General features: G+C 38.9%; 1 protein-coding gene across 3 annotated transcripts in view; it reads left to right on the top strand.

Moving 5' to 3' along the window:
* Gm7135 (predicted gene 7135) overlaps positions 1-26,727 on the top strand; it is a 132,788-nt gene that overhangs the window by 56,848 nt on the left and 49,213 nt on the right. For all 3 annotated transcript variants that reach the window (XM_981747.8, XM_011248120.2, XM_006530007.2), the window contains exon 7: positions 11,897-12,041. In XM_981747.8, the coding sequence (XP_986841.4) occupies positions 11,897-12,041 (145 nt within the window). The remainder of the gene's footprint in view (positions 1-11,896; positions 12,042-26,727) is intronic.

Consider the following 26,727-nt stretch of genomic DNA (forward strand, 5'->3'; position numbering starts at 1 on the left):
TATTCTTTGTGTACAAAAGGCCATTGACTTGTTTGAGTTAATTTTATATCCAGCTACTTCACTGAAGCTCTTTATCAGGCTTAGAAGTTCTCTGGTGGAATTTTTACGGTCACTTATATATACTATCATATCATCTGCAAAAAGTGATATTTTGACTTCTTCCTTGCCAATTTGTATCCCTTTGATATTACACAGTGAACAGCACTTTTAAGAGTCTTGAAAATAACATCAATTGAATTTTCCTAACTCACACTAGAATTTGCATATCTTCCCAATTTTTAGTTATTTCCTTTTTAGTAGAGATATTTATTCTTTCATTGTTCATTTTTTCCACACAAACCATCCCATTCAGTTTTAGAAAATGTTTTATTTTATAATTAAAATATAATATGGCTCGCCTCTTTTTCCCTTTCTTCATGCTTCCCATTTCCATGTATACCAAACCCCTTTCTCTAAACTGTAGAGAAAGAACTACAGGCAATAGGAACTCTGAAAGAAAGAAAATAACCTTGACCCTATATTCACAAAGCATGAATTAAGCTATTTCTGTTGCTGCTAGTCACTTTGTCAATACATATCATATCAGGATATAAGGACTGTAGTTGATTACAATTTACTTACGGGTGAATCTCTACATATAAGTATATACCATATTTATCTTTCTGGGTCTTAGATACCTCACTAAGAATGATGGTTTTCTAGTTCCATCCAACTGCTTGCAAATTCCATGATGTCATTTTCTTTATTTTTTATTAGATATATTCTTCATTTACATTTCAAATGCTATCCCCAAAGCCCTCTATACCCTCCTTCCACCCTGCTCCCCAGCCCACCCACTTCTGCTTCCTGGCCCTGGCATTCCCCTGTACTGGGGCATATGATCTTTGCAAGACCAAGGGCCTCTCCTCCCATTGATGGCCAACTAGACCATCCTCTGCTACATATACAACTAGAGACACAGCTCTGGGGTGTGGGGGTGGGGTACTGGTTAGTTCATATTGTTGATCCTCCTATAGGGTTGCAGACCCCTTTAACTCCTTGGGTACTTTCTCTAGCTCCTTCATTAGGTGACCTGTATTCCATAGATGAGCATCCACTTCTGTATTTTCCAGGCACTGGCATAGCCTCACAGGAGACACCTATATCAGGCTCCTGTCAGCAGGCTCTTGTTAGCATCTGCCTAGTGTCTGGGTTTGATGGTTGTTCATGTGGTGGACCCCCAAGTGGGATAGTCTCTGGATGGTCATTCTTTCAAACTCTGCTCCAAACTTTGTCTCTGAAACTCCTTCCATGGGCGTTTTGTTCCCCATTCTAAGAAGGAAGAAAGTATCCACACTTTGGTCTTCCTTCTCCTTGAGTTTCATGTGCTTTGCAAATTGTATCTTGAGTAGTCTGTTTCTGGGCTAATATCCACTTAACAGATCAGTGAGTGCATATCATGTGTATTCTTTTGTGATTTGGTTACCTCACTAAGGATAATATCCTCCAGATCCATCCATTTGCCTAAGAATTTCATAAATTCATTGTTTTTAATTGCTGAGTAGTACTCCATTGTGTAAATGTATCACATTTTCTGTATCCATTTTCTGTTGAGGGACATCTGGGTTCTTTTCAGCTTCTGGTTATTATAAATAAGGCTTCTATGAACATAGTGGAGCATGTGTCCTTATTACAAGTTAGAACATCTTCTGGGTATATATGCTCAGAAGAGGTATTGCTTGATCCTCTGGTAGTACTATGTCCAATTTCCAGAGGAACCTCCAGATTGATTTCCAGAGTGGTTGTACCATCATGCAAACTCACCAACAATAGAGGAGAGTGTTCCTCTTTCTCCACATCCTCACCAGCATCTGCTGTCACCTGAATTTTTGATCTTAGCCATTTTGACTATGAGGTGAAATCTCAAGGTTGTTTTCATTTGCATTTTCCTGATGATTAAAGATGTTGAACATTTTTTCAGGTACTTCTCAGCCATTAATGGTTTCCTTTGCAGAAAAGAAACATTTTGATCCTGTGAGAACACATATCACCATTATTTACATTATTTCTCAAGTCACTGAAATTGTATTTAGAAATATCTTTCCTTATCTTTAAATGAACTTCTTATTTAATCATCTAGTAGTATCAGAGATACAGGTATAATACTGTGGTGGGTCATTTATCCATTCATAACTGATTTATTTGTACAGGGTGAGAGACAAGAATCATACTTTATTCTTATACCTACAGATGTCCAGTTTTTCCAGAAACATTTGCTGAAGACACTACCTTCTCCAATCTATATTTTGGAGATCATTTGTCAAAACCACAGTGGCTCTAGTTGCATCGAGTTATATCTGTTCTTCTACTACATTGATTACCAGGTCCATTTTTGAGCCAGTACCATGTTCTTTTATAGAATAACTTGAAATCACATAGAGTGATACCTCAACCAGTGTTCTTATTTTCCAGGTTGGTTGTGGCTCTCCTTGGTCTTTCATAATTTCATGTTAATTTTGAGATTTTCTTGTTTTTTACTGTGAAGAACTGAACTAGCATTTCTTGGGTGGACGGAATTGGATGTCAGGGTTGGTGTGAGCGGGAGCTAGGGCCAGAGCACTGACTGCCCTCATGCTGTAGTTTTTGAGAATAGTTGAATCCTTCTAGAGCAAAGTGGATATTCTACATAAGATTTTCATCTATTTCTATAAGTGCCTTTTTTATGAAATCATGAATTCATTGTGATAACTGATTACATTTCACAAAGAATTTTATTCCTTTTTAAATGTTGCATTATATTGCTCAGCTACACTTGAACATTTAACCCTTCTTCAGCCTCAGGAGTTCTAGAGTTTCAGGTATACAGCATGACAGCTTTCCTATTTAATATTAATTCTACACAAATATTATACACACTTATTAATTAATAATGAAGAATCTAAACAATAATAACTGGTTCACCTTGTAAACGATGAAGCTGAAATTGTTACCAATATTTTGTAAAATTTAAGAATGGGAATTTTAAAGTTTGCATTATATTAAATTTTGAATAAAATGAACTATTGGTATAAATTATTACAGTTCATTGTGATATCTTACTAACTGAAGATAGCGGAAACTGACTGTATCGTGCTAACTAGTGTTCCTTATCCTACTCTTATAACTTAACATGTTTATGTTGTCTTTAGATACTCCTTTTAATTATACAACAGTTTATTGAGCACCATGGCCATTCCATTATACAAATCACAAAATCTTATTCTGTGCGTGATATTCTGCACATTTTATCGTTCCCCAATTTTACTTCTCCAGCCTTATTATAACTAGTAATATACATGCACATAATCTGTTTTCTTAGCTCCTAGATACTGCAGAGATAATTTTGTATTTGTCTTTCTCTTTAACTCATCAAAATTAATGCATTCTGATAACATCCATATAATCATTTACAACAGGTGAGATTTCATTCTTCTTTATATGTAATAATACTCTATAACATATTGTATACTTTTATGTATGTATGTGTGCATAATCTCCACACATACATATAAGTTCACATGCACATACAAATGTATGTATAATTATAATAACCTATTTGTATCTATTTATTGATAAATAGGTACCTTGCTTAATTATATATCATGACATTTTTAATTAATACAGTAATAGTTTGGGGTATGTATATTTATAGAGATACTGATCATTTCTTTAGTATTATTGTAATGTGAACAGATTTTTTTTTGGTTTTGGTTTTGGTTTTGGTTTTGGTTTTGGTTTCAGTTGTTTGTTTTTTGAGACAGGGTTTCTCTGTATAGCCCTGGCTGTCCTGGAACTCACTCTGTAGACCAGGCTGGCCTCTAACTCAGATATCTGCCTCCCTCTGCTTCCCATGTGCTGGGATTAAAGGTGTGTGCCAACACTGCCTGGTGTGTGAACAGTTCTTTAGTGTGCTCTAAATTCCAGTATAGAAAGAAGAGCTTATTTCCAATAAAAATATTAAAATTCTTTCAGGATTCTAAGTGGTTCCGCCTAATGAGAAGTCCTTGGATGATTAAACGTGAATTCTGCATGGGTTTGTGGAAGTCTGATCCATTACTTTCTCTATTCTTCTTTCCTAGTCACTTAGTGAATGATTGTATGAGCATGTACTGCCTGAACCAAAGTAACTGATACCCTAAGTCATGGTCTGAATCCTTAAAACTATAATAAATATAAATGCTTATATTGTTATATATAAAGAATCTGGCTCATATGGCAGATCTACTGCAGATTTTTGTATTTTTGTATGTATGTGTAGTGTGTGTGTGTGTGTGTATAAAATTTGGTTTTTTTTTTTTTTTTTTTTACATTTCAAATGCTAGGTCTTTATCATGTGCCCCTACCCCTGCTTCTGTGAGGATGTTCCCCCCAAACACCCACTCCCACTTGACGACCCTAGCATTCCCCTATGCTGGGCCATCAAGCCTCCACAGGAACAAGGGCCTTCCCTCTCATTGATGCCACATAAAGCAGTCCTCTGCTATATATGCAGCTGGAGTCATGGAGTCCCTCCATTTATATTCTTTGGTTGGTGGTTTAGTCCCTGGGAGCTCTGGGGGGGGGTTAGTTAGTTGATATTGTTGTTCTTCCAATGGGGTTTCAGATGGTCTACTGTAAGCATCCTCATCAGTATTTGTCAGCTCTGAAAGAACCTCTCTAGGGACTGCTCTACCAGGCTCCTGTCAGCAAGCATTTTTGGCATCAGCCATAGTCTCTGGGTTTGGTGTCTAGGTAGGGCAGTCTCTGGGTGGCCTTTCCTTCAGTCTCTGCTCAATCCAGTGCAAGTATTTTTTTTAAACTTTTAATTATTTCCTTTTGTTTTACTCTTTTTTTTTTACAATTTTATTAGATATTTTCTTTATTTACATTTCAAATGTTATCCCCTTTCCTAGTTTTCCCTCCAAAAACGCCCTACTCTCTCCCTCCTCCCTCCTCCCCCTCTCCCTTCCCTTTCTCCTGCTCCCCACCCCATTCCCTCCCATTCCTGGTCCTGGCATTCCCCTATACTGGGGCATAGAACCTTCACAGAACAAAGGGCCTCTCCTCCCATTGACGGCCGACTAGGCCATCCTTTGCTACAGATATAGCTAGAGCCACAAGTTCCACCATGTGTTTCCTTTGATTGGTGGTATAGTTCCAAGGAGCTCTGGGGATACTGGTTAGTTCATATTGATGTTCCTCCTATGGGGCTCCAGGGAGCTGAATGGGACTGATGAAGTATTTTCTCTTTTTCCACTTTTATTAGATATTCTCTTTATTTATATTTCAAATTTTATCCCTTTTCCTGGTTTTCTCCTCCGAAAATCCCCTACCCCCTATCCCCTACTCCCTACCCCCTTACCCCCTACCCTTGCTCACCAACCCACCCAATTCTACTTCGTAGCCCTTGCATTCCCCTACACTGAGGCATAGAGCTTTCACAGAACCAAGGTCCTCTCCTCCCATTGATGACTGATAAGGCCATCCTCTGCTACATATGCAGCTGGAGCCATGAGTCCCACCATGTATACTCTTTTTTTGGTGGTTTAGTCTCTGGGAGTTCTGGGGTTACTGGTTAGTTCATATTGTTGATCCTCCAATGGAGCTACAAAATTCTTTAGTTCCTTGGGTCCTTTCTCTAGCTCCTCCATTAGGGACCTGGTGCTTAGCCCAATGATTGGCTTGAGCATCCACCTCTGTATTTGTCAGGCACAGGTAGAGCCTCTGAGGAGCGAGTTATAACCAGCTTCTGTCAGCAAGCACTTGTTAGCATCCACAATAGTGTCATAGTGTCTGGGTTTAGTGACTATATGGGATGGATCCCCAGGTAGGGCAGTCTCTGGATGACCATTCCTTCAGTCTCTGCTACACACTATGTCTCTGTAACTCTTTCCATAGGTATTTGTTCCCTCTTCTAAGAAGGACCAAAGTATCCACACTTTGGTGTTCCTCCTTCTTGTGATTCATGTGGTTTGTGAATTGTATCTTGGGTATTCCAAACTGCGGGGCTAATATCCACTTATCAGTGAGTGCATACCATGTGTGTCCTTTTCTGATTGGGTATCTCACTCATGATATTTTCTAGTTCCATTCATTGACTATGAATTTTATAAATTCATTGTTTTTAGTAGCTGAGTAGTACTCCATTGTATAAATGTACTACATTTTCTGTATCAATTACTCTGAGGAGGGACATCTGGGTTCTTTCCAGCTTCTGGCTATGATAAATAAGGCAGCCATGAACATAGTGGAGCCTTATTACATGTTGGAGTATGTTCTGGGTATATACCCAGGAATAGTATAACTGGGTCCTAAGGTAATATTATATCTAATTTTCTGAGGAACTGCCAGACTCGTTTCCAGAGTGGTTGTACCAGCTTACAATCCCACCAGCAATGGAGGAGTGTTCCTATTTCTCCACATCCTTACCAGCATCTGCTGTCACATGAGGATTTGATTTAGTCATTCTGCCTTGTATGAGGTGGAATCTCAGAGTTGTTTTGATTTGCATTTCCCTGATGACTAAGGATGTTTAACTAAGGATGTTAAACATTTCTTTAGATGCTTCTAAGCCATTTGGTATTCCTCGGTTGAGAATTCTTTGTTTAGCTCTGTGTCCCACTTGTTAATAGGGTTATTTGATTCTCTGGAGTCTAACATCTTGAGTTCTTTGTATATATTAGCTATTAGCCCTCTATCAGATGTAGGATTGGTAAAGATATTTTCCAAATCTGTTGGTTGCCTTTTTGTCCTATTGACAGTGTCCATTGCCTTACAGAAGCTTCACAATTTTATGAGGTCCCATTTGTCAATTCTTGATCTTAGAGCATAAACTATTGGTGTTCTGTTCAGAAAAATTTCCCCCGTGCCCAGGTGCTAGTGTAAGATCTCTCCAGTTTCTTTACCAGGGCACTTAGTGCTATGAATTTTCCTCTTATCACTGCTTTCATTGTGTTCCATAAGTTTCAGTATAATGTGCCACTAGTTTCAGTAAACTCCAGGAAGTCTTTCATTTCTTTATTTCTTTCTTGGCCAAGTTAACATTGAGTCGAGAGTTGTTCAGTTTCCATGTATATGTGGGCCTTCTGTTGTTTTTGCTGTTATTGAAGACCAGCCTAAAGCTATGGTAATCTGATAGGATAAATGGTATTATTTCAATTTTCTTGTATCATTTGAGGGTTCTTTTGTGACCAATTATATGGTCAATTTTGGAGAACGTACCATGAGTTGCTGAGAAAAAGTTGAATTCTCTTGTGGTGAAATGTTCTGTAAATATCTATTAAATGCATCTGGTTCATAATCCCTATTAGTTTCAATGTGTCTCTGTTTAGTTTCTGTTTCAATTACCTGTCCAATGGTGAGGGTGGAATGAAGTCTCCCATTATTATTGTGTGGGGTTCAATGTGTGTTTTAAATTTAAATAAAGTTCCTTTTATGAATGTGTATGCCTTCGCACTTGAGGCATAGATGTTCAGAGCTGAGACTTTCTCTTGGTGAATTTTCCCTTTGATGAATATGAAGTGTCCATCTTCATCATGCTTGAAAGATTTTGGTTGAAAGTCTATTTTATTGGATATTAGGATGGCAAATCCAGCTTGTTTCTTGGAACCATTTGCTTGGAACACCTTTTTCCATTCTTTTACTCTGAAATAGAGTCTGACTTTTTATTAAAGTGTGTTTCTTATATGCAGCAAAATTCTGGATCATGTTTGTGTATCCAGTCTGTTAGCTTATGATATTTTATAGGTGAGTTGAGTACATAATATTGAGACATATTAAAGACAGGTGGCTGTTGGTTCCTATTATGTTTGTTTTTGTAGGAGGCTTTATGTGCTTGTGGTTCTCTACTTTTGGCTTTGTTGTGAGATACTTAATAGCTTGTCTCTTCTTTGGTGTAAGTACTTTCCTTGTGTTGGAGCTTTCCTTCTAGGATCCCCTGTAGGGCTGGATTGGTAGATAGATGCTGATTAAATTTGGGTTTGTTCTGGAATATTTTGGTGTTTCCATCTGTGTTGATTGAGAGTTTTACTGGGTATAGTAGCCTGGGCTAGCATTTGTGTCCTCTTAGAATCTGCATGACCCCTGACCAGGCTCTTCTGGCTTTTAGTGACTCTGTTGAGAAGTCTGGTGTAATTCTCATAAGTCTACCTTTGTATGATACTTGGATATTTTCCCTTGCAGCTTTTGATATTCTTTTTTTATTCTGTGCATTTAGTGATAAGGTTAATATGTGACAAAAGAATCTCCTCTCTGGTTCCATTTATTTGGTTTTCTATAGGCTTCTTGCTTCATGGGTACCTCTTTCTTTCAGTTGGGGAAGGCTTCTTCTATGATTTTGTTGGAGATGTTTTTAGGTCCTTTGAGCTGAGGATCTTCATTGTCCTCTATTCCAATTATTCTTAGATTTGATCTTTTCATTGTGTTGTGAATTTCATGGATGTGTTGAGTTGGGATTTTTTCATGTTTTCAATTTTCTTGGAATCTTGCGTCAATCTCTTCTACAGTATCTTCTATAACTGAGATTCTCTCTTCTATCTCTTGAATTCTGTTGGTAATACTTACATCTGTAATTCCTGACCACTTTCCCAGGTTTTCCATTTCCAAGTTTGTATCCATTTCTGTTACCTTTATTATTGCTACTTCCATTTTTAGGTCTTAGTCTACTTTATTCAGCTCCTTTACCTGTTTGATTGTGTTTTCCAGTATTTCTTCAAGGAATTTATTTGTTTATCTTTAAGGGCTTCCACCTGTTTACCTGTGTTTTCCTATATTTCTTTAAGTGAGTTACTTATATCCTCGTTAAAGGCCACTATTATCTTCATACTATAGGATGTTAAGTCAGCTTACTGATATTTCATGAATGTTGGTGTATTCAGAGCTTGCTGTGGTGGGAAAGCTGGGTTTTGATGATGCCCATGCATATTGACTTTTGTCGCTTATGGTCTTGCACTTGCCTCTCGCCATCTGGTTATCCCTGGAGTTTGCTGGTCTGGGTGACTCTGCCTAGAGTATTCCTCTTTTTTTTCCTTGGTTGCTTCAGGTCTCCCGGTAGGCCGGCAGTCCCGGTTGTAGGAGACCACCACCTATGGGGTGTTCCAACTGGTGGCTCTTCAGAAGGGCAGAGAAGTTGCTGATCTGTAGCCCTGGCTGCAGTAGATCTCCTGAGAGGCCATTATACTGTTGGGTATTCAGAGAAGCAGTCAAGGTGTTGTCCTGTGTGAAGCTGTTCTCCAGAGGGGCCTACAGACTTTGGTTTCAGTTTCCCTGTGTGCAAAAGGGAGGCTTTCAGCATGTTGGGTCAGGTGCCCTGCATGCCACAGAACCCCCAGGAGGTCTTCAGACTGTGGTGTACAGTTGCCCTATGTGCAGCAGATCTACTGGGATGCCTTAGGCTGTGGAGTCAATTACCCTGAGTGCAGTGGATCTCCTAGGATGGCTCAGAATATGGTACTTTCTGAGTGTTCTTACCAAATGCTCTGAGAGCAGCAGATCTTCTCTGATAACTCAGGATATGCTCTCTTCAGGAAAGTAGACTAGCTAGCAGTATCACCCAGCAGAAAAGAACTGATAGAAAGGGCTTGTGAGTGCTTTCATAAGTTCTTTCTGAGTATGTTCATTTGACTATGCAAATGTTACCATATTTTATAGTTTGATTTTATACGCAACAAATTTTCTGCATTAAGTTATCTATTCTAACACCTTTTTAGTGTTTATTTTAGGCTTATCTATACAGAAAAGCATAGACTCTTTGAACAGTGAAAATTGACCCTGTGCATTGTTATTATATAGCTTTAATCAAAACCAAACATTGCATTGTGGACTAATATATAATTACAGAATTGTAAATAGTACAGAAACTCATTTAACAACAATACCTAAAAAATTCATGAAGAAAATTAATCCAACCTATTTGTTTCAATAAATAGTTGGGTAAATTAGCAGATATATAATAATTCATGAAATGGCTATGTCTATGCATGAAATATTTACTCTAAAATCCATAAATGCAATGCAAAGATAATCACATTGCATTTAGAGTTTAAAGTATGACAATGTCCCCATTTGAATCCAAATAAAACACAGTTATATACAACTTAATGTTTCATTACCTATGTGAATATATATTCATAGTTTAAGAATTATTAGCTAATTAATATAAGCAATGGAGAGAATATTGTTCAGTTCATGTAATAATAAATACCAGAATTCCTGTATCACATGTACACAGATTATTTTCAGGTTCACAAAATGTTTTAGATAATATAAAATAGTTAATGTTGGCCTTGGAATATATAGAGAACATAGAAGAGGAAATGCATTTTAAACATGTTTTAAGTAATGTAAAACATAAAAATGTATAGGTTAGGTAATATACAGACAAAAGTGTTTCTCCTATGAATTAATCTATAGGCAGTAGTGTAGATTTGTAATGGCTACTGAAAAGAAAGGAGTTAATACTTAGAATAAATAGGGAATTCTTAATCAACATAAACCATAAGGAAGTGTAACTGTGTAGCACACACAAACACACACAGTGAACACCTAAATTATATGAAGAAATACACAAGTTTGTGTTTATTGGCATGTATGTAGATAGTCATGTATGTTCAGGTTAACATGGAAATATGTACGCCCACATGTGCTGTCCAGTTGACTTCAGGTGTGCTTCCTCACAAGTTATTTACCTTTATTTTCTTTTTCAATCATGCCAGCCCGTAGCTTGATGTGTAGGCTAAACATCCTCCTACCCCCATCTTTAATCGCTGATATTATGAGTGTGTACCACTCTGCTTGGCATCTTATAAATATGAGTTATGGGGGATGAGTTCAGATCCTAGAGAAAAGCAAGCATTTCACCAACTGAGGCATATCTCCAGCCCCCAAACTGCAGATTTCCTTGAAATCATAGAAACACAAAACAAATACTACCTTTGTATGTCTGTATCATGAAACATAGAAGCCTACAAATGTTAGCAGTGATAATCAAATATTTCTAGTTATGTGGTCTGAGCTATTGCTGTGTGACAAACCTTACTATCCTAACATAAAACAGTCTTATTTATAAGTGCAAAATTTTGATGAGGCTTATCCTCCAGAAGGTCACATGGGGTAACTAAAGTGCTCACAGTCTGGAGGATGGAGTTATCTAGAGGTTTCTTTGTTCTCATATTAGCTTTATTAATGGCTAGGTTTCAGAACACTCAGATGTAGTCTGCTTGCAACTGAATCGCCTTCCTAAGCATAGTGACTTAATGATGGAATTGTACACTTCTGCAAGGGCCTGCAAAACTTTAAATATTGTTCTGATGAAACTTAGAGTATATGTTTCTTCATTAAGAAACTGGGTTCTCAGATACTGAAGTGTTATTATAAAAAGATAAAATCTGAAGAAAATTCTGGATTAAGTTATGAAATAAAGTGCTCATAAACCTTGTACCCGAAAGTCCTTCCAAGGATACAGAATTCTGAAGCTAGTTTGTCACAGGGAATCAAGACTACATGCATACAAAGTTTTAGTGTAACCATGTTTGTGATATTTGTGAGTTTAATATGACTTAAACATTTAATCCTATTAGGACCAATAAATAAAATGGAACCACATGATGCAAAATTACACAATACTTAGAAATTAACATAGGTAAAATGAATATGAATGTAATCTTAATACGAATATGAATGTATCTAATAATATACTGAGAAATACATTCAACAACTACCTGATCCATAGGTAAAAGCTATATGGGCTGTAAAGAGAAACCAAAGTTCTAGTTTCTTATGGAATGTGTCTACTAGGGAATTATATAGATTTTCATAATTTCAATATTAGATTTAGACTATAGAAAGAGAGTGCAGCATGTGATGAGGTAAAATCATTGTGGTGTGTTCTGTTCTGTTTCAGTGTCTAATAAGGAACCCGCTGGTGCTGACTCAAATACTCTGCAATGTCACAGAGTCTGTGACTTTTAAGGCATCTTCACATTATTTGCCCCTATATTTACAAACTCAGTTTGTAATGACGCCGAAGTCTGCTGCTATGCTGACAGGTAGATATTTCTTCTTACTGGAATTATTACAAACTTTTTACAATGTGCATATTTAAGTGTGATATATATTGAAGAAATATGTCCGGTTAGCAGAAGACAGAAAGTATAGTGTACTTGAGTGCATTTACTGAAACTATCAAAAGAGGAACACACCCAACACCACATAAACATTTTTAATACATAAAATTTCACTTGCACCTTATATAGCTCATTATCTTCCTGCCTCCCTTCCTAACATAACTGCCCATTTCCTTTCCCCTCCCAGTAAAGAAACAACTGTTCTCATGCCACAGGCTATCCTCCTTTTAACTGCTTCTATAACTTTCTTCTTGTACTCATTGTACAAGTATTCTTCTTGTACTTCTTGAGTACTCTGTCTATACTCAGAAGCTTTTCTAAAATATGCACATTGACTACTGATTCTTCTGTTTCTTTCACCAGAAACTGTATGTTTCAGATTCAGATTGGTTTGGACTTAATGTATTGTAATTATGCTGTGCTATTCTGTCTTCTTAACTTCAAAATGTAATAGGAACTTATAATCTTTATAAGCCCATATAAAAGGACATGCAAGGCTGGCAGTCGCTGCACACGCCTTTAATCCCAGCACTTGGGAGGCAGAGGCAGGTGGATTTCTGAGTTCAAGGACAGCCTGATCTACAGAGTGAGTTCCAAGACAGGCAGGCTACACAGAGAAACCCTGTCTTGAAAAAAACAAAAACAAAAACAAACAAAAAGGACATGCAATCCAGGTATTTTATTTTCAAGCCATCTGCCTAGATTAGGCAGATATAGGGCTATAGTAACTTATTCCCAGTTATAAAGACCCTTGTTCCTTTCTATTTCTCCTGGCTATGCAGTTCTGATCCAGGGCTGCTTCCTCCTGCTCTGTCTTCCTCTTCTTCCCACCCACCCCCTCTTTCTGTCTCTCCTTGTAACCCCTCTCTCAAGTATCTAGTCCTACCTTTCTCCATCTTCTACCCAATTACAGCCTCTAGCCTTTTATTAAATTGGGGAGGAGGTTCAAGTAGCATTACTTGTGTACCTTATGACCTGCAGACATGGGGCAATCACATCTTGAGGAATCAGTATTTAGGATTACAAGATAGACCAACCCACTATACCGGAGAGAATCCACTATTTATGTACGTAAAATTGTTTACCGAAGAGATATAAAATTATATTTTATCTTAATTCTTGTGAACAATGACAATGCCTAAGTCCACTGATGTCATTTCATGCATATTTGTATTTTTTCTTTTTATTGGATTTTTTTAAATTTAAATTTCAAATGTGTTCCCCTTTCCATGTCTCCCCTTCAGGAATCCCCCAATGCTATTTCCCTCCACCTGCCTCTATGAGTGTGCTCCCTGAACCACCCAACCAATCCCATCTTCCACCACTGGCATTCCCCACACTGGGGCAATCCCGTTAGGCCCAAGAGACACTCCCCCCACTGATGCCAACAAGGACATCCTCTGAAAATGTGCAGCCAAGCCATGGATCCCTCCATGTGTACTCTTTGGTTGGTGGTCTTGTCCCCATGAGCTCCAAGGTATCTGGCCAGTTGACACCGTTGCTCCCTCCATGGGGCTGCAAACACCCTCTGTTTTGTCAGTCCCTTCACCAATTCCTCCATCAGGGACCCTGTACTCAGTCCAATGGTTGGCTGCAAGCATCTGCCTCTGTATTTTTCAGGCACTAGCAGAAACTCTCAGGAAACAGCCATATCAGTCTCCTGTAAGCAAGCACTTCTCTACATAAAATAGTGTCTGGGTTTGGTGACTGTATGTGAGATGGCTAATATCCACATTTTAGTGTGTGCATACCATGTGTGTTCTTTTGTGACTGAGTTACCTCATTCAGGATGATGCTTTCAAGTTCCATCCATTTGCCTGTGAATTTCATGAAGTCATTGTTTTTTTTTTTTTTTTGTTTTGTTTTTTTTTTTTCCATTTTTTATTAGGTATTTAGCTCATTTACATTTCCAATGCTATACCAAAAGTCCCCCTTACCCACCCACCCACACTCCCCTACCCACCCACTCCCCCCCTTTGGCCCTGGCGTTCCCCTGTACCGGGGCACACAAAGTCTGCGTGTCCAATGGGCCTCTCTTTCCAGTGATGGCCGACTAGGCCATCTTTTGATACATATGCAGCTAGAGTCAAGAGCTCAGGGGTACTGGTTAGTTCATAATGTTGTTCCACCTATAGGGTTGAAGATCCCTTTAGCTCCTTGGGTACTTTCTCTAGCTCCTCCATTGGGAGCCCTGTGATCCATCCATTAGCTGACTGTGAGCATCCACTTCTGTGTTTGCTAGGCCCCGGCATAGTCTCACAAGAGACAGCTACATCTGGGTCCTTTCAGTAAAATCTTGCTAGTGTATGCAATGGTGTCAGCATTTGGAAGCTGATTATGGGGTGGATCCCTGGATATGGCAGTCTCTACATGGTCCATCCTTTCATCTCAGCTCCATACTTTGTTTCTGTAACTCCTTCCATGGGTGTTTTGTTCCCACTTCTAAGGAGGGGCATAGTGTCCACACTTCAGTCTTCATTTTTCTTGAGTTTCATGTGTTTAGGAAATTGTATCTTATATCGTGGGTATCCTAGGTTTTGGGCTAGTATCCACTTATCAGTGAGTACATATTGTGTGAGTTCCTTTGTGATTGTGTTACCTCACTCAGGATGATGCTCTCCAGGTCCATCCATTTGGCTAGGAATTTCATAAATTCATTCTTTTTAATAGCTGAGTAGTACTCCATTGTGTAGATGTACCACATTTTCTGTATCCATTCCTCTGTTGAGGGGCATCTGGGTTCTTTCCAGTTTCTGGCTATTATAAATAAGGCTGCTATGAACATAGTGGAGCATGTGTCCTTCTTACCAGTTGGGGCTTCTTCTGGATATATGCCCAGGAGAGGTATTGCTGGATCCTCCGGTAGTACTATGTCCAATTTTCTGAGGAACCGCCAGACTGATTTCCAGAGTGGTTGTACAAGCCTGCAATCCCACCAACAATGGAGGAGTGTTCCTCTTTTTCCACATCCTCGCCAGCATCTGCTGTCACCTGAATTTTTGATCTTAGCCATTCTCACTGGTGTGAGGTGGAATCTCAGGGTTGTTTTGATTTGCATTTCCCTGATGATTAAGGATGTTGAACATTTTTTCAGGTGCTTCTCTGCCATTCGGTATTCCTCAGGTGAGAATTCTTTGTTCAGTTCTGAGCCCCATTTTTTAAGGGGGTTATTTGATTTTCTGAGGTCCACCTTCTTGAGTTCTTTATATATGTTGGATATTAGTCCCCTATCTGATTTAGGATAGGTAAAGATCCTTTCCCAGTCTGTTGGTGGTCTTTTTGTCTTATAGACAGTGTCTTTTGCCTTGCAGAAACTTTGGAGTTTCATTAGGTCCCATTTGTCAATTCTCGATCTTACAGCACAAGCCATTGCTGTTCTGTTCAGGAATTTTTCCCCTGTGCCCATATCTTCAAGGCTTTTCCCCACTTTCTCCTCTATAAGTTTCAGTGTCTCTGGTTTTATGTGAAGTTCCTTGATCCACTTAGATTTGACCTTAGTACAAGGAGATAAGTATGGATCGATTCCCATTCTTCTACACGATAACAACCAGTTGTGCCAGCACCAATTGTTGAAAATGCTGTCTTTCTTCCACTGGATGGTTTTGGCTCCCTTGTCGAAGATCAAGTGACCATAGGTGTGTGGGTTCATTTCTGGGTCTTCAATTCTATTCCATTGGTCCACTTGTCTGTCTCTATACCAGTACCATGCAGTTTTTATCACAATTGCTCTGTAGTAAAGCTTTAGGTCAGGCATGGTGATTCCACCAGAGGTTCTTTTATCCTTGAGAAGAGTTTTTGCTATCCTCGGTTTTTTGTTATTCCAGATGAATTTGCAAATTGCTCCTTCTAATTCGTTGAAGAATTGAGTTGGAATTTTAATGGGGATTGCATTGAATCTGTAGATTGCTTTTGGCAAGATAGCCATTTTTACAATGTTGGTCCTGCCAATCCATGAGCATGGGAGATCTTTCCATCTTCTGAGATCTTCTTTAATTTCTTTCTTCAGGGACTTGAAGTTTTTATCATACAGATCTTTCACTTCCTTCGTTAGAGTCACGCCGAGATATTTTATATTATTTGTGGCTATTGAGAAGGGTGTTGTTTCCCTAATTTCTTTCTCAGCCTGTTTATTCTTTGTGTAGAGAAAGGCCATTGACTTGTTTGAGTTAATTTTATATCCAGCTACTTCACCGAAGCTGTTTATCAGGTTTAGGAGTTCTCTGTTGGAATTTTTAGGGTCACTTATATATACTATCATATCATCTGCAAAAAGTGATATTTTGACTTCCTCTTTTCCAATTTGTATCCCCTTGATCTCCTTTTGTTGTCGAATTGCTCTGGCTAATACTTCAAGTACTATGTTGAAAAGGTAGGGAGAAAGTGGGCAGCCTTGTCTAGTCCCTGATTTTAGTGGGATTGCTTCCAGCTTCTCTCCATTTACTTTGATGTTGGCTACTGGTTTGCTGTAGATTGCTTTTATCATGTTTAGGTATTGGCCTTGAATTCCTGATCTTTCCAGAACTTTTATCATGAATGGGTGTTGGATCTTGTCAAATGCTTTTTCTGCATCTAACGAGATGATCATGTGGTTTTTGTCTTTGAGTTTGTTTATATAATGGATTACATTGATGGATTTTCGTATATTAAACCATCCCTGCATCCCTGGAATAAAACCTACTTGGTCAGGATGGATGATTGCTTTAATGTGTTCTTGGATTCGGTTAGCGAGAATTTTATTAAGGATTTTTGCATCGATGTTCATAAGAGAAATTGGTCTGAAGTTCTCTATCTTTGTTGGATCTTTCTGTGGTTTAGGTATCAGAGTAATAGTGGCTTCATAAAATGAGTTGGGTAGAATACCTTCTACTTCTATCTTGTGAAAAAGTTTGTGCAGAACTGGAGTTAGATCTTCTTTGAAGGTCTGATAGAACTCTGCACTAAACCCGTCTGGTCCTGGGCTTTTTTTGGCTGGGAGACTATTAATAACTGCTTCTATTTCTTTAGGGGATATGGGACTGTTTAGAAGGTCAACTTGATCCTGATTCAACTTTGGTACCTGGTATCTGTCCAGAAATTTGTCCATTTCGTCCAGGTTTTCCAGTTTTGTTGAGTATAGCGTTTTGTAGAAGGATCTGATGGTGTTTTGGATTTCTTCAGGATCTGTTGTTATGTCTCCCTTTTCATTTCTGATTTTGTTAATTAGGATTTTGTCCCTGTGCCCTTTAGTGAGTCTAGCTAAGGGTTTATCTATCTTGTTGATTTTCTCAAAGAACCAACTCCTCGTTTGGTTAATTCTTTGAATAGTTCTTCTTGTTTCCACTTGGTTGATTTCACCCCTGAGTTTGATTATTTCCTGCCGTCTACTCCTCTTGGGTGAATTTGCTTCCTTTTTTTCTAGAGCTTTTAGATGTGTTGTCAAGCTGCTAGTATGTGCTCTCTCCTGTTTTTTCTTGAAGGCACTCATAGCTATGAGTTTCCCTCTTAGAAATGCTTTCATTGTGTCCCAAAGGTTTGGGTACGTTGTGGCTTCATTTTCATTAAACTCTAAAAAGTCTTTAATTTCTTTCTTTATTCCTTCCTTGACCAAGGTATCATTGAGAAGAGTGTTGTTCAGTTTCCATGTGAATGTTGGCTTTCTGTTATTTATTTTGTTATTGAAGATCAGCCTTAGTGCATGGTGATCTGATAGGATACATGGGACAATTTCAATATTTTTGAATCTGTTGAGGCCTGATTTGTGACCTATTATGTGGTCAATTTTGGAGAAGGTACCATGAGGTGCTGAGAAGAAGGTATATCCTTTTGTTTTAGGATAAAATGTTCTGTAGATATCTGTCAGATCCATTTGTTTCATCACTTCTGTTAGTTTCAGTGTGTCCCTGTTTAGTTTCTGTTTCCATGATCTGTCCATTGGTGAAAGTGGTGTGTTGAAGTCTCCCACTATTATTGTGTGAGGCGCAATGTGTGCTTTGAGCTTTACTAAAGTTTCTTTAGTGAATGTGGCTGCTCTTGTATTTGGAGCATAGATACTCAGAATTGAGAGTTCCTCTTGGAGGATTTTACCTTTGATGAGAATGAAGTGTCCCTCCTTGTCTTTTTTGATGACTTTGGGTTGGAAGTCAATCTTATCAGATATTAGGATGGCTACTCCTGCTTGTTTCTTCATACCATTTGCTTGGAAAATTGTTTTCCAGCCTTTCATTCTGAGGTAGTGTCTATCTTTTTCTCTGAGATGTGTCTCCTGTAAACAGCAAAATGTTGGGTCTTGTTTGTGTAGCCAGTTTGTTAGTCTATGTCTTTTTATTGGCGAGTTGAGACCATTGATGTTAAGAGATATTAAGGAAAAGTAATTGTTGCTTCCTGTTATTTTAGTTGTTAAAGGTGGCATTCTGTTCTTGTGGCTGTCTTCTTTTAGGTTTGTTGAGGGATTACCTTCTTGTTTTTTCTAGGGCGTTGTTCCCGTTCTTGTATTGGTTTTTTTCTGTTATTATCCTTTGAAGGGCTGGATTCGTGGAGAGATAATGCGTGAATTTGGTTTTGTCGTGGAATACTTTGGTTTCTCCCTCTATGATAATTGAGAGTTTGGCTGGGTATAGTAGCCTGGGCTGCAGTTTGTGTTCTCTTAGTGTCTGTATAACATCTGTCCAGGCTCTTCTGGCTTTCATAGTCTCTGGTGAAAAATCTGGTGTAATTCTGATAGGCTTGCCTTTATATGTTACTTGACCTTTTTCCCTTACTGCTTTTAGTATTCTATCTTTATTTAGTGCATTTGATGTTCTGATTATTATGTGTCGGGAGGAATTTCTTTTCTGGTCCAGTCTATTTGGAGTTCTGTAGGCTTCTTGTATGTTCATATGCATCTCATTCTTTAGATTTGGGAAGTTTTCTTCAATAATTTTGTTGAAGATGTTTGCTGGACCTTTGAGTTGAAAATCTTCATTCTCATCCACTCCTATTATCCGTACGTTTGGTCTTCTTATTGTGTCCTGGATTTCCTGGATATTTTGAGTTAGGATCTTTTTGCATTTTCCATTTTCTTTGATTGTTGTGCCGATGTTCTCTATGGAATCTTCTGCACCTGAGATTCTCTCTTCCATCTCTTGTATTCTGTTGCTGATGCTCAAATCTATGGTTCCAGATTTCTTTCCTAGGGTTTCTATCTCTAGTGTTGCCTCGCTTTGAGTTTTCTTTATTGTGTCTACTTCCCTTTTTAGGTCTAGTATGGTTTTGTTCATTTCCATCACCTGTTTGTATGTTTTTTCCTCTTTTTCTGTAAGGACTTCTACCTGTTTGATTGTGTTTTCCTGTTTTTCTTTAAGGACTTGTAACTCTTTAGCAGTGTTCTCCTGTATTTCTTTAAGTGATTTATTAAAGTCCTTCTTGATGTCCTCTACCATCATCATGAGATATGCTTTTAAATCTAGGTCTAGGTTCTCAGGTGTGTTGGGGTTCCCTGGACTGGGCGAAGTGGGTGTGCTGGGGTCTGGTGATGGTGAGTGGTCTTGGTTCCTGTTAGTAAGATTCCTCCGTTTACCTTTCGCCATCTGGTAATCTCTGGAGTTAGTAGTTATAATTGACTCTGTTTAGAGATTGTTCTTCTGGTGATTCTGTTACTGTCTATCAGCAGACCTGGGAGACAGATTCTCTCCTCTGAGTTTCAGTGCTCAGAGCACTCTCTGCTGGCAAGCTCTCTTACAGGGAAGGTGCGCAGATATCTTGTTTTTGGACCTCCTCCTGGTCGAAGAAGAAGGCCCAAAACAGGGCCTTTCTCAGACACTGTGTTGCTTTGCAGTTCCCAGGTGGTACAGACTCTCACCTAAGCAGACTAAATTCCTAAGTTCCTTGGAGTCCCGGGACCAAGATGGCGACCGCTGCTGCTGTGGCTTAGGCCGCCTCCCCAGCCGGGCGGGCACCTGTCCTCCGGTCCGGAAGGTGGCCGGCTGTCCCCGGCCCACACAGGGTGCTGCCTCAGCCCCTCTGTGCTTCTGCCTGTTCCAGAGGCTGTCAGGTTCTCTGGCGCACCCTCTCACCTGTTCAGACTAATTTCCTAAGTTCGGCGGGTCCCGGACCAAGATGGTGACCGCTGCTGCTGTGGCTTAGGTCGCCTCCCCAGCCGGGCGGGCACCTGTCCTCTGGTCCGGAAGGTGGCCGGCTGTCCCCGGCCCACACAGGGTGCTGCCTCAGCGCCTCTGTGCTTCTGCCTGTTCCAGAAGCTGTCAGGTTCTCTGGCGCACCCTCTCACCTGTTCAGACTAATTTCCTAAGTTCGGCGGGTCTCAGACCAAGATGGCGACCGCTGCTGCTGTGTCGAAGTCATTGTTTTTAATAGGTGAGTAGTATTCCATTGTGTAAACATACCACAATTTCTGTATCCACTCATCCATTGAGGGACATCTGCATTGTTTCCAGCTTCTATTCTATATAAATATGACTGCTATGTGTGCTTATTACGTGTTGGAGCATCTTCTGGGAGGTATAGCTGGATCCTCAGGTAGTACTATGTCTAGTATTATGAACCACCAGACTGATTTCCAGAGTGGCAGCTTGCAATCCCACAAGCAATGGAGAAGTGTTTCTCTTTCTCCACATCCTTGCCAGCATCTGGTGTCACCTGAGGATTTGATCTTAGCAATTCTGACCGATATGAGATGGAATCTCAGGATAGGTTTGATTTGCATTTCCTGGATTACTAAGGATATTGAACATTTCTTTGAGTGCTTCTAGGCCATTGGAGTTTCCTCAGTTGAGAATTCTCTGTTTAGCTCTGTTCCCCATTTTTAATAAGGTTATTTGGTTCTTTAGAGTCAAAGTTCTTTGATTCTCTGTATATATTGAATTTTAGGCCTCTATTGGACGTGGGATTGGTAAAGATCTTTTCTGAATCAGTTAGTTGCGGTTTTGTGATGGCTACAATGTCTTTTGCTTTACAGAAGCTTTGCAATTTTATGAGGTCCCTTAGAGCATAAGCCATTGCTGTGCCCCTATGTTCGAGGCTTCTCCACACTTTTTGTTTCAGTATATCTGGTTTTATGTGGAGATCCTTAATCGACTTGGACTTGAGCTTGGTTCACTAAGATAAAAATGAATCAATTTGCATTCTTCAACATGGTGAATTCCAGTTGAAACACTTGTTGAAAAATGACGTCTTTTTTCCACTGGATGGTTGTAGCTCCTTTGTTAAGGATCACCTGAACATAGGTGTGTGGGTTCATTCCTGAGTCTTCAATTCTATTCTCTTGATCTACCTGCCTTCCACTGTACCAATACCATGCAGTTTTTGTCACTATTGCTTAGTAGTACAGTTTGAGGTCAGAGATGCTGATTCCCCCAGAAGTTCTTTTATTGTGGAGAATAGTTTTCTATATTCTGGGTTTTTTGTTTTTTTTTTTTTTAATTCCAAATGAATATGCTAACTGCTCTTTCTAACTCTATGAAGAATTGAGTTGGAATCTTGATGGGGATTGCACTGAATCTGTAGATTGCTTTCAGCAAGATGCCCCCCCTTTTTTTACTTTATTAATCCAACCAATCCATGAGCACAGGAGATATTTCCATCTTCTGAGATCTTCTTCTCCATTTCTTTCTTTAGAGACCTAAAGTTCTTGTCATACAGATCTTTCACTTGTTGGATTATAGTCACACCAAGGCATTTTCTTTTTTTAAATATTTTTGTTAGGTATTTTCCTCAATTACATTTCCAATGCTATCCCAAAAGTCCCCTATACCCTCGCCCCCACACCCCTACCCACCCACTCCCACTTTTTGGCCCTGGCGTTCCCCTGTACTGGGGCATATAAAGTTTGCATGTCCAATGGGCCTCTCTTTCCACTGATGGCCAACTAGGCAATCTTTTGATACATATGCATCTAGAGTCAAGAGCTCCGGCGTACTGGTTAGTTCATAATGTTGTTGCACCTATAGGGTTGCAGAACTCTTTAGCTCCTTGGATATGTTCTCTAGCTCCTCCATTGGGGGCCCTGTGATCCATCCAATAGCTGAATGTGAGCACATCCACTTATGTGTTTGCTAGGCCCCAGTATAGTCTCACAAGAGACAGCTATATCAGGATTCTTTCAGCAAAATCTTGCTAGTGTATGCAATGGTGTCATCGTTTGGAGGCTGATTATGGGATGGATCCCTGGATATGGCAGTCTCTAGATGGTCCATCCTTTTGTCTCAGCTCCAAACTTTGTCTCTGTAACTCCTTCCATGGGTGTTTTGTTCCCAATTCTAAGAAGGGGCAAAGTGTCCACACTTTGCTCTTCATTCTTCTTCAGTTTCATGTGTTTGGCATTTTATATTGTTTGTGACTATTGTGAAGAGTGTCATTTCCCTAATTTCTTTCTCAGGCCATTTATCCTTTGAGTGCAGGAAGGCTACTGATTTTTTGTTGTTGTTGTTGTTGTTAATTCTATATCCAGCCACTTTGCTGAAGTCATTTCTCAGCTATGGGACTTCTCTGGTGGTATTTTGGGGGATCACTTAAGTATACTATCATATCATCTGCAAATAGTGATATTTTCATTTCTTCCTTTCCAACTTGTATCTCTTTGACCTCCGTTTGTTGTCTAATTTCTCTAGCTAGAACTTCAAGTACTATATTGAATGGATAGGGAGAGAGATGGCAGCCTTGTCTACTCCCTGACTTTAGTGGGATTGCTTCAAGTTTCTCTCCATTTAGTTTGATATTGGTTACTGGTTTGCTGTATATGGTTTTCACTATGTTTAGGCATGGGCCTTGAATTCCTGATCTTTCCAAGACTTTTAACATGAAAGGATGCTAAATTTTGTCAAATGATTTTTCAGCAGTTAATGAAATGATCATGTTTTTTTTTTCCTTTGAGTTTGTTTATGCAGGATATTACATTGATGGATTTCTGTATATTAAGCCACCCCTGCATCCCTGACATGAAATCTACTTGATCATTGTAAATGATAACTTTGATTTGTCATTGGATTCACTTTGTGAGAATTTTATTGTGTATTTTTGCATAAATATTCATACATGAAATTGGTCTGAAGTTCTCTTTCTTTGTTAATTCTTTGTGTGGTTTAGGTATGAGCCTAATCATAACTTCATAGAACTAACACGGTTGTCTTCCTTCTGTTTCTATTTTGTGGAATATTTGAGAAGTATTGGTATTAGGTCTTCTTTGAAGGTCTGGTAGAGTTCTGTACTAAAACCATCTGGACCTGGGCTTCTTTTGGTTGGGAGACTTTTAATGACTGCTTCTATTTATTTAGGCTATATCAAACTGCTTAGCTAGTTTATCTGATCCTCATATAGCTTTGGTATTTGGCATCTTTCTAGAAAATTTTCCATTTCATCAGATTTTTCATTTTTGTAGAATATAGACTTTGTAGTAGGATCTGAAGAGTTCTTTGAATTTCCTCAGTTTCTGTTGTTATATCTCCCTTTTCATTTCTGATTTTGTTAATTTGCATACTGTCTTTGTTCCCTCTGGTTAGTCTGGCTAAGGGTTTATCTATCTTGTTGGTTTTCTCAAAGAACCAGCTCCTGGTTTGGTTGATTCATTGTATAGTTGTATTTGTTTCAACTTGGTTGATTTTAGCCCTGAATTTGATTATTTCCTATGGTCTACTCCTCTTGGGTGCATTTGCTTCTTGTTGTTCTAGAGCTTGCACATGAGCTGTTAAACTGCTTGTGTATGCCCTCCCAACTTTCTTTCTGAAGACACTCAGAGCTATGAGTTTTCCTGTTCACAATGCTTTCATTGTGTCCCATAAGATTAAGTATGTTGTGTTTTCATTTTTAATTACTTTCTAAAGTCTTTAGTTTCTTTATTTCTTCTTTGACCAGGTTATCATTGAGTAGGGCATTGTTCAGCTTCCATGTGTAAGTGGGTTTTCTGTTTTTGTTGCTATTGAAAACCAGCCTTAATCAATGGTGATCTGATAGGATGCATGAGATTATTTCAACCATCTTGTATATGTTGAGCATTGTTCTGTGACTAATTATATGGTCAAATTTGGAGAAGGCACCATGAGATGCTGAGAAGAAATTATATTGTTTTAGGATGAAATGTTCTATAAATATATGTTAAATCCATTTGGTCCTTAACTTCTGTTAGTTTCCATGTGTCTCTATTTAGTTTGTGTTTCCATGATCTGTCCATTGATGAGAGTGGGGTGTTGTAGTCTCCCACTATTTTTGTGTGAGGTACAATGTATGCTTTGAACTTTAATAAAGTTTCTTTTATGAATGTGGTTGCCCTTGCATTTGGAGCACAGATGTTCAGAATTGAGAGTTCTTCTTGGTCGACTTTTCCTTTGCTGACTACCAAGTGTCCTTCCTTATCCTTTTTGATAACTTTTGGTTAAAAGTCTATTTTGTTGGATATTAGAAGAGATACACCAGCTTGTTTCTTGGGACCATTTGCTTGCAAAATTGATTTCTGGCCCTTTCTTCTGAGGTAGTGTCTGACACTGAGATACATCGCCCGTATGCAGGAAAATGCTGGGTTCTGTTTATGTATCCAATCTTTTAGTCTATGTCTTTTTATTAGAGAATTGAGTCCATTGATGTTAAGAAATATTAAAGAAAAGTGATTGTTGCCTCCTGTTATTTTTGTTGTTAGAGCTAGAATTGTGCTTGTGTGGCTTTCTTCTTTTTGGTTTTTTGAAAGAAGATTACTTTCTTCCTTTTTCTGGGGTGTAGTTTCCCTCCTCGTGTTGGAACTTTCCCTTTACTCTCTTTTGAAGGGCTGGATTCATGGACAGATATTGTGTAAATTTGTTTTTGTCATGGAAAGTCTGGGTTTCTCCTTTTATGTTAATTGAAATTTTGTTGGATATAGTAGCCTGGGCTGGCATTTATGTACTTTTAGGGTCTGTATAACATCTGCCCAGGATTTTCTGGCTTTTATAATCTCTAGTGAGAAGTCTAGTGTAATTCTGATAGGTCTGCCTTTATATGTTACTTGGCCTTTTCCCCTTATTGCTTTTAATACTCTTTCTTTGTTTTGTGCTTTTGGTGTTTTGACTATTATGTATCAGGTGGAATTTCTTTTCTGGTCCACTCTATTTGAAGTTCTATAGGCTTCTTGCATGTCCAGTGGCATCTCTTTCTTTAGGATAGGGAAGTGTTCTTCTATAATTTTGCTGAAGACATTTACTGCCCTTTAAGTTGGAGATCTTCACTCTCTTCTATACCTATTATCTTTAGGTTTAGTTTTCTAATTGGCTCCTGGATTTCCTGGATGTTTTGGTTTAGGAGATTTTTGAATTTTGCATTTCTTTTGACTGTTGTGTCAATGTTTTCTTTGGTATCTTCTGCACCTGAGAGTTTCTCTTCTATCTCTTGTATTCTGTTGGTGATGCTTGCATCTATGAGTCCTGATCTCTTTCCAAGGTTTTCTATCTCCAGTGTTTTCTCCCTTTGTGATTTGTTTGTTTTTTCGAATTCCATTTTTAGATCCTGGATGGTTGGTTCAATTCATTCACCTGTTTGACTGTGTTTCCTTGTAATTCTTTAAGGGATTTTTGTGTTTCCTGTATGTCCTGTGTGCTGTGGTACAGGATCAGCTCCCAGGGTAGACAGAAACTAGAAGGATCCTGTCACAGGCTGCAATCCAGTTACTGTGTCCTCAGGGTTCTAGGTGGGTCCCTCTGAGCAGAAGTGGTAGTCTTACCTGTGCACACAGGCTTGTCTGCCCTCCTGGGAGACCAGTTCTCTCCAGGAGGTATTTGGTTATGAAGCACTGTGGCACAAGATCACTACCAGTGAAGATGTTTCATGCATATTAGTAAAAGGTGTATGTTTTGAAACTAAACAGCAGTTGCTATGGTATACATTATCAACATTAAAAGTTTATTGAGAATTTGGCTCTCATTGTAAGTGGAGTATTTAAAGGTTCTAGAATTAATCAAAAATTGACTAACATAGTCAATTTTAGGCTACAAATGTCAAGAAGGCATGTGACAGCATAGTGTAAAGAGAAAAAGGGTATATTAATCTTTAAATAAACACAAAGTAAGGAAGATAAGAAAGAGTGAATATGAAGAATGTGAGAAAAAGAAAGCAATACAAGAAACAAAATTAAAGTCAAACATTAAGGAGTTTAGAAGCCACTTTTAGGAGGTTTGCCACTCAGAGGTGGCACTTTTAGGATGTGTGGTATTGTTGGATAGGCATGGACTTGCTGGAGGGAATGTCTCACTAATTGGTGGGGTTTGAGTTCTTTTTTTTTAATTAGTCCATTTTTATTAGATATTTTCTTTATTTCCATTTCAAATTTTATCCCCTTTCCTAGTTTTCCCTCCAAAAATCCCCTATCCTTCCCCCCTTCCCCTGTTCCCAAACCTACCCATGCCTGCTTCTTGGTCCTGGCATTTCCCTATACTGGGGCATAGAACCTTCACAGGAGCAAGGACCTCTCCTCCCATTGATGACCAACTAGGCCATCCTCTGCTACATATGCAGCTAGAGCCACGAGTCTCTCCATGTGCTTTTCTTTGATTGGTGGTTTAATCCCAGGTAGCTCTGGGGGTTACTGGTTAGTTCATATTGTTTTTCCTCCTATGGGGCTGCAAACCCCTTCAGCTCCTTAGGTACTTTCTCTAGCTCCTTCCTTGGGGACCCTGTGTTC

Source organism: Mus musculus, chromosome 1 (assembly GCF_000001635.26).
Source record: "Mus musculus strain C57BL/6J chromosome 1, GRCm38.p6 C57BL/6J".
Lineage (NCBI taxonomy): Eukaryota > Metazoa > Chordata > Mammalia > Rodentia > Muridae > Mus > Mus musculus.